The sequence below is a fragment of the Equus asinus genome, chromosome 25, assembly GCF_041296235.1.
Source record: "Equus asinus isolate D_3611 breed Donkey chromosome 25, EquAss-T2T_v2, whole genome shotgun sequence".
Taxonomy (NCBI): domain Eukaryota; kingdom Metazoa; phylum Chordata; class Mammalia; order Perissodactyla; family Equidae; genus Equus; species Equus asinus.
In genome coordinates this window covers 12,782,743-12,791,883 of record NC_091814.1, presented here as the reverse complement: position 1 = coordinate 12,791,883, position 9,141 = coordinate 12,782,743, and the positions used below count along the sequence as shown (strand labels likewise).

Sequence of the window (9,141 nt, the reverse complement as noted above, 5' to 3'; positions counted from 1 at the left end):
ATGGATGACCTGTGGAGGTCCTTTGAAAAATACAAGTATTGCCCTCCAGGGCTGATTCTTAAATAATATTAAGCTAACAAACACATTGCCTGGCATATGTAGGCATGCAATAACCACAAAATGAATAAAAATCACTGGCACAGAGGAGCAGGAAAAAGGAAGAACTCTTTTTCTGGAGATGTTTTAAGATAAAAGGAACGTTGGCCAAATTTGTGGTTTGAGGAGTGGAGTGGTCTTGGCTTTTTCTGGTATCTGACAAATGAAGGAGGAGGATTCTCTCTTTTCCCAGCCCCTCCCTTCTTCCTAATCCAATAATATTCCTCTTAACCTCTTTTCATTTACCATACTAATTAATTCCTCTATTTTAGACTGATACAGAAATTTATCCTTTCCAAATGCTCTTATGTATCATTTCTTTAAATCTTTAGTGCCACCTGGTGAGATATATAGAATAAATATTATTATTCCCACTTGGAAAATGAGGAAATGGTATGGCAAATCAATCGACTTGCCCAAGTTTACACAGCAAGTTACTGGCTAAATGGATTAGAATCCAGGTTTTCTGACACCAGTCTATTGTTTAGGCTTCACACACACACACACACACACACACACACATACTTACTCTCCTCTTTCCTTCCCACCATCTCTATTTCCCAACTTCTCTGTTTAAAAAGTGATTTAAAAAGAATGAGAAAATCCGGGGTATCTTCATAAGTGAGGAAGCAAAATGGTGAGGAAACTAGCCTGCGTGATCTTTTGAGGGCTTGCTGGCCAGGCAGGTAGGAGTGTTTTGGACTTACACTTTAAATAGATTCTGTTTTATGGGAAAAAAGTAATTCATGACTTGTTCCATCTTCCTCCTAGGTCAGCAAATATCTGAGGGCTTCCTAGAAGCAAGGGCCTGGGGTCCCTGTGTGCTGCGTCAGGCAGGACAGGAGCTTTGTGGAACATCAGGCAGAAGGACTGTTGAAAAACCAAAGCCCTCCAAAGTAATTTTCAGATTCCAGAACAGATGCATGTGGGCTGGAGAACCTTCCCTTCTTATTTGCTCCTTAAGATGTTACATAAATCTTGGGTTTTCTCTCTCTCTCTCATTAACCTGCACTGCTGCACTGCCTCATCTTATCATCCTATAATATGGACAAAAGCCTGAGGGCTTCCCAGGAGGGTGTGTAAGGTAAAGAAAAAACAGCTGAGAGGAATGGGGAGAAAGGAGATGGACAGCATGACATTCAGCTTTTCCCTTACTTTGTCTCCGTTGGTCCTTTTACTCAACCCTCTTTCCAGATGCCATACTCTTCCCCTGGTCTGTTCTTCGAGCTGACTTCTCTCTTGCCAGGTGACCTTCATGGCACCTGAATTGGGATCTATGAATTGGGACTGTTTCCAAAGACCAATTTTTTTTTTTTGAGGAAGACTAGCCCTGAGCTAACATCTGTGCCCATTTTCCTTTACTTTTTTTATATGTGGCTTGCCAAGCGGTGCCATGTCTACACCCGGGATCCAAACAGGCAAACCCTGGGCCACCAAAGGGAACGTGTGAACTTAACCGCTGTGCCACCGGGCCCGGCCCCGGCCCCAAAGACCAATTTTTAAGTGAGAAATGTCAGAGTAAAACCTTATGGTTTCCTTTACACATTTTCATAGTACTGGCTCCTCTGTGAGCTTGACACTACCACCCAAGCCAATTTCTCTCTTTGGTGGAGATTAAATACTGGGAGACTCATGATGGGGTTACCTCCCTAACTGCGGCCACCATGGATAAGACAACTGCCAGTAGCTTTATTCTTCAATCGACTATTTTATAAGTAACTCCACTTCAGGGAGGAAGAAGGGAGCTGTAAGAGATAAGGACTTGTGAATTACTGCCTGCAAGTTTACTTGGCAGAAACTGTTATCTAAACAGTTGTTTAGTTAAAAACAAGTACTCTGGCTTTTGTAGAGTAAATGGGACAGAGAGGTTTTGACTAGGGCACTTTAATCTACTGAAGAGAGGTCATTAAAAACATATAAGACCTTAATTAAAATGTTTTTAAAGGGAAAAAATAAAGTACCAGTAATAATGTAATCAGCTCTGTAAATGTTAAATAAAAATATGAACCTTTGATCCTTAATCAAGAAATGCTAACTTTTGGCACCAAACATCCTGATGGTAAGGCTCATTTCTTAGACTTCTTGATAATGTTAGTTGAGTAGGTACAGTAGCAGCAGGCAAATAATGAGGAGAGCGACATAAGAAAAGTCTCTGTTTTTTTTTTTTTTTTTGAGGAAGATTGGCCCTGAGCTAACTGCTGCCAATCCTCCTCTTTTTGCTGAGGAAGACTGGCCCTGAGCTAACATCCATGCCCATCTTCCTCTACTTTCTATGTGGGACGCCTACCACAGCATGCTTGCCAAGCGGTGCCATGTCCGCACCCGGGATCCAGGCTGGTGAACCCCGGGCTGCGGAAGCAGAACATGCACACTTAACCGCTGCGCCACCGGCCGGCCCCTGAAAAGTCTCTTTTCTTATTCTTCTTATTCTTCAGACTTATCTTGCCAAGAGAAAGGGAAGCACAGATAATTCTGCTTGGAGGAGGAAAGTTTCTATTTATTTGAAAAGACTATGTAACTTGTAAAAAGCTGCATTTAAAATACTGTCTTCCTAAGTGAAGTCCGTCTCACTTTTTCAGTAGTATAAAAAATTAAGAATTAAAATGTACCCAAAGGGACCCTCAAAAACAAGGAAGAAAGAAAAGAAAAGAAAAGAAAAGAACTTAGCTCTTAGCTCTACCATGGACTTTCGCCCTGAGGGCTTCACGTGAGGGCGTGTAAGGTAAAGAAACAATGGTTGAGAGCTGAGAGGAATGGGGAAAAGGGAGATGGAGAGAATGACCTTTAGCTTTTCTCTCAATTTCTTGAACTGCTGATTAATGCAGTGGGAGGGTTGACAGGAATCCAATCGTTTTGCCTAGTGATTTTGTTTTCCCAACTTAGAGACAGGGATCAATCTTATTATTAGTCAAATTTCATTGAGTGTTTACAATGTCCTAAGTACTTATATATATATTATCTCATTTTATCCTTACAATCCTATTAGGAAGATGCTTTATTACTCTTGTTTTATAGATGAGGAAACTGAGCCACAAAGACACTAAATAACATTCCCAAAGCCACACAACTGTGACATAGATTTCAGCCTAGGCTATCTGATGCTAGAGAATGTTTATCAATATAAAAGAAAGGTTTAAAAAAAAAAATAAAGACTTACCAAGAACCAGGGAGGAATTGTGCCGTGGTGGTTTTGCTATGATTTGAGGATGCCATAATTTTCTGGAATCAATGACATCATCACTTTCCACTGCTTTCAAGAGAAGTGAAATTGACACTAAAATTTATTATTTGCCTTGAATTTATTATTTTCCTTGACATACTTTAAATGCCTTTCAGGTGGAGGCAATGCCTTCGCTGTGTTTGGTGTAAAGCCAGCTCATGCTTCGTCTCATGAATTCTCATAAATAGTTATTAACCCCAAAGAAACAAAAACAAATCACTTGTATCTTCATAAAATGGATTTTTATTGTAGTCATACATGGTTTCTCAGTGCCACAGAGAATTGCAATGTAGGGACACACAATTTCTGGATGGCTCTCTGCAGAAACATGCCGAGTTTTCAGAAATGAGTTGTGCAGGAACGTGGTTAATGAAAAGTAAAAGGGGTCAAGAGAAGAGAGAGTGTACAGCATGTGCATCAAACGATTACTTTTTAAAACTCCTCTAAGCTCTGATAACCCTTTTCTCAAGTAAGATCCCAACAAAATTCATCAGAAGCTGAAGTGATTGTGCTATACACAAGGAATACATGTAGTTATTTGATAAGGAAACCAAGAGAAAAGTGGGTTGGGATGGGCTCAGACTTATTTTCAACTCATCACTGGGAGACTTGGTATCTGTGCCAACAGTTCAGTAATCAGCAGGCTACCTGGAGATGCGTTTTAACAACAAGCACAAAACCCAAGGCTCTTCTCCAGCACTTCTGGTCAGCGGGGAAAGCCTGCAGTGAGGCAAGAGGGGAAGCTGCGCCATTCTCCTCACCATTTCATCTTCTGCTTGTTGACCTCGACATAACTTGAGAGCTCTCCTTATTTCGGCTGTGCAGTCCAGAAGCTAGAACTTCCTCTAGGAAACTGACCAGTAGATTTGAGGTTAATCAAAGGAAAAAACAAAAGCATCTTCAAAAATAGAATATCTTGTTCATGACATCTAAGTAGATAAAAAGATATCACGGACAGTATACAAGAAGTACTGGTCTGATATTTGGGTGCAGAATAGGAGCATCAGTGAGCACTAAAACATCCTGACTAGAAGGAGAGCCCCTCTGTGCTCTTGCCCAGGGTTCTCTCTGTCTTTTTTAGCATTAAGCTCTGAAGATCTGTTAAGACTAACATTTCAGGTTTGAAATTTCTAGTTAGGAACCCAGAATTTTTAAGGGCAAGACTACTGTACTAACTCAGAACCATGTCAGCACCTCTTAATACACTCTTGAAACTGCCTCAGAACTTGTATTGGCCTCTTGTCTCTTCCTTATCCAATCTATTCTCCAAAGTGGCAGTGGAGTGAATTTTCTAAAATGCAGATTATATCCTATTGCGTACTTTCCCCTCTTCTGTTTTAAAACCTTTCTTTTGCTCACAGAATAATGTACAGATTAAAATTCAAGGCCCTCTGTGATGCGGCCTAACAATAAGCAATATGTGTATTTATTTTGTTCTGAAACTGTTTTAAGCCATCTATGTATGTGTATACATACGTATGAAATAGATACTATTATCCTCATTTAAAAAATGAAGAAACCAAGCTATAGAGGGGTTAAGTGACTTGCCAAGGCCACAACAGCTAGCAAGTGGCTTAGCTGGGATTCAAACCCAGGCTCTAGAATGCAGGCCCTTCGGCAGCACACGATACCGCCTCTCACTTGTCTGGTTCCGTCTCCCACCACGCAGCCAATGTGCCCTCCATGACTGACCCCTCACTGTTCCCTAAACACGTCATGAGCTTTCATACCTTTATGCTTTTGCTCTTATGATGTCCTATGTCTGAAATGATGGACTACTCTTCTTTGTCTGATAAAATCCTCTTTATTCTTTCAGGTTGAGGATTAAAAGTTGCCTTTTCTGTGAAGCCTTCCCAAACTCCTCCATGCTGAACTAATCACTCCCACCACTATGATCACTCGGTCCTGGTGCTATTTTAGCACTGTATTAGTATTAACTAGGCACTCTATATATTATTGTTGCCAAAATAGACTGTGAGCTCCTTAGGGTTGGGACTAAGACTTATTCAGCTTGCATCTCCACCACTTAGCACAGAAGCTGACACCTAGTAGGCAGCCAATAAAGGTATACTGAATAAATGAATTACTTAAAATAGTGACCGGTGGCGAGAGAGCCTTCTCTAAAAAACAGGAGTTTTGGGGGCAGTATTTGTAAGTATGCGGGACTCATTCTCAGGAGACAGATCTATATAGCACACAGAAGGTTGGAGGAATGACCTGGTACCCTATTATTACCATTGTTTTGCAGTTTTAGACCCGGAAGATTCTGGGCTTAGAGGATTTAAAGTTCAAACTCCTTTGCAAAAGAAAAAAATGGTGAAGTAGAGGGAAAGGAGTAGAAGCTAAAGTCATTTATTCCTCTGCCGAAATACAGGCACCTCTGTCTGGCTTGGCTTTTTGACCAGTTGGACTGAAGACACTTGGAGGTCACAAAACAAATGTCAGGAAAAGGGGCAGCATTGCTTTTTTGAAAGATAACACAAGAAGTCTTTGATTGGTGACGTTTAGTAAGAATAAAACAAAAGTGCCGGGAAAGCCTACAGGAATTTCTCAGGTGATCTGTGCTTCACTTCAGACTCTGCTACATGTGCAAAGGAAAGGAGTAACTTTCTGGAAACTATACTTAAAGATCCACCTCTGTGTATTAACAAGATCTTACTTTCTCCACTGCAAAGAGAAAACACTATTTATATTTGCCAAGCCTAATTTTGTATCCCAGGGCCATTGTGACTTTTTAAAACATCTCCATTTGGGGACTTTGATGAGTCACTGCAGAATGCTTTAAAAATTATGGGCGATGAACATATTTGTATCTGTACCCCAAATTTAGACTATGTTTAAAAACAACAAAAAAGAATACTCTTTCTTTTGTAGATTTGTTTAAAATCAGTCTCACTTAAAAAGCAAACTCAAAAATCCCCTTATCCTGTGGTACTATAATCCAATTCAATTCAGCTCAGTTCAATTCAGTTTAATGAGTGTTCACCGAGCATCCATTATGAAGTAGGCACTAAGCTAGTTGTACAAATGAACACTTGTTATGATTCCTACCTTTAAGGGGCTCTCAGTCAGAGACAGATACACAATCACAACTCAGTGTGAGACACAGTGTAACAGAGACGGTACCAGGAGCTAACCTAGTGGATTAATGCCATTGCTTGTCTTGGTTTGTGCAACAAAACCTCGACACCTTGGTGATCAAGGGTGCTTTCCCAACTATATGGAGAGAAGGAAGGTGACGGAAAAAGCCCTGATTTTAGAAAGTCAACTGCAGAAAGTCTTGCATCACATGTTGAAAAAGAAGTTTTTCCACTTTTAAGTCTTTGGTAAGGGACTAGAGGCTAACATTTCTAGGATTTTAAATTTTAATCACTAAAGTAATTGAGCTGAACAATTGTGTTCCTAAATAAAGCTATATCTTATAACAAAACCATATTCCTGTCTGTCTGTCTATCTATCTCTTCCTCTTTTTTCACTATCTGTCTCTTCCTCTTTTTTCCTCTATCCATCTATCTATCTATCTATCTCTCCCTCTTTTTTTCACTATACTCCACAGTTAGAAATTACATGTGAGTTTCCTATTATACCAAAGACACCAAAGGAATCTAGAATCAAATCTGATGAGTGATATAATGAAAAAGATGAATGGAATTTCTGGGGAGCAGGAAAACAGAAAAAGGTTTTCAGGAAAATAATGAGAAAAAAGCCCAAGGTATTTGCCTTAATGGAGTAATAAGCTTCTAATTAGAACCAAACACTTAGCTGGAGATGCTGGAAGATAGGAGTGGCTGAGAGAGAAGAATAGGATGGAACTTTTACTAGTTCAAAATACTGAAAACTCACCTCTCAATTCCCACTGCTTTCAGTTTTCAGAGCTACTACTATGTTTCATACCTCTTTGCTTTTGCACATACTATTCTCTCTGCCTAGAAGGCTGCCCCATCCCTCTCACACTTTATCTAGTGGAACTATGCATCTTTTAAAACCCAGAGCTCACATTATCACTCCTCTAGGAATTCATTTAGCTACATATCTATTTTCCAGGTAAGTCTGCGAGCTATTTGAGGGCACAGGGAATACATGAATATACTTCTTTTGTGAAAGTTTTCAATAGTACACACAGAGCTCAACCTTCCTTGATCCTTCTTCTTCCCACCACTCTTTCCAGAGATAACAATTTGATCAACAAATATTTACTAAGTGCCTACTACATGCCAGGTGCTGTTCTAGAAGCTGTGAATACAGAAATAAGCAAAGTAAAAAAACTCTGCCCTCACGGAACTTATATATTCCAATGGGGGAGGAAGGAAGATAAACAAAATTAAGAAGTAAAATATAATAATAAAAACACAACAGTAATAATGGTGAACACATATCACTTACTATATGTGAGGTAACGTTCCAATGAGATAGAAACTATCCCACTTGACAAAGAAATTGAGGCACAGAGAAATCAAAGTCTTACATCTCGAAAGTAACAGAGTTGGGATACAAACCCAGACAATCTGGCTTCAGAGTTTGTTCTCTTAACCATGACGCTACCCTGCTTCTCTCTAATATGCTAGATGAAGAAAATGCTATGGAGAAAAATAAAGCAGGTTTGAAGGAAAGTTGGAGGTGTTGTTGGTGGTGTGAGATTTTAAATACAGTGGTCAAGGAAAGTCTCACCGAGAAACTGACCTTTGAGCCAAGACCTGAATGAGGCAATGGAGCATATCTCTGAGGGAAGAGCAAGTACGAGGGGACCAAGCCCTGGTCTCTTCAGGGAACAGAAAGGCGGCTGGTTGTGGCTGGAGTGAAGGGAGTGCAGTGTTGGGTAGTAAGAGATGAGATTAAAGATGGTAAGGAAGAGGATGGAGGGGAGTGTGAAGATGAGATCATGTAAGGCCTAGGAGGTTATTGTAAGGAATTTGATTTTTACTTTGAGTAAGACGGGAAACATCTGGAGGATTTTGCACAGAGATGTGACATGCCCTGAATTAAGAATTTTCACAGGATCATTCTACTGCTATATTGACAAGAGACTGTACAGGTCAAGGGATAGGCAGTTGTAATGAGGGTGGCATGGACAATAGATGGTGGCAGGGCAGTAGTGGCAAGAGGGCATCAGATTCTGGACATATTTTGAAGGGAAGGATCACAAGATTTACTGATGAATCAGGATGTAGGTGTGAGAGAAAGAGGGGAGTTAAGAAAAGACCAAGGTTTTTGGCCTAAGCAACTAGAAGAATGGATATGCAATTAACTGGTATGGGAAGTCTGAGGGAGGGCTATGTTTAGGAAGAAATATCAGATGCTTGGTTTTGATCATGTTAAATATGGATGTTTATTAGACATTGAAGTGAAGTGTCAAGTAGACAGATGGACATACAAATCTGGAGTTTGGGGGAGAAGTTCGGACTAGAAACAGTGGTTCTCAGCAGGAAAGGGTATGATTTTATCCCCAGCGGACATTTGGCAATGTCTGGAAGCATTTTTGGTTGTCATAACTGGTGGAGTGCTACTGGCATCTAGTTTGTAGACACCAGGAATGTTGCTGAATATTCTGCAATGCACAGGACGGTTTCCCACAACAAAGAATTATCTGACCCCAAATACCAATTGCACCGAGGTTGAGAAACTCTGAATTAGAGATACGAATTTGGGAGTCATTAGTGGATATAATTTAAAGCCACAATACCGGATGTGATTGCCAAGGGAGTGGGTGTGTATAGATAGAGAAGAAAAGAGGTAGTCCAAGGACAGAGTTCCAGAGAATCCAAAAATAGGAGAAATGAACAAAAGAGACAGAGAAGGAATGGCCAGTGAGGTAAGAGGACCAGGAG

The 9,141-nt window shown here is 40.3% G+C and overlaps 1 protein-coding gene across 3 annotated transcripts in view; it reads right to left on the bottom strand.

Moving 5' to 3' along the window:
* Window positions 1–3,536: 3,536 nt before the first annotated feature.
* VPS45 (vacuolar protein sorting 45 homolog) overlaps window positions 3,537–9,141 on the bottom strand; it is a 60,937-nt gene continuing 55,332 nt past the window's right edge. For all 3 annotated transcript variants that reach the window (XR_011498140.1, XM_070497385.1, XM_070497387.1), the window contains one exon: window positions 3,537–4,169. Coding sequence is in view for 2 of the 3 variants with exons in the window: in XM_070497385.1 (XP_070353486.1) it covers window positions 4,082–4,169 (88 nt within the window). In the remaining variant the exon portion in view is untranslated. The remainder of the gene's footprint in view (window positions 4,170–9,141) is intronic.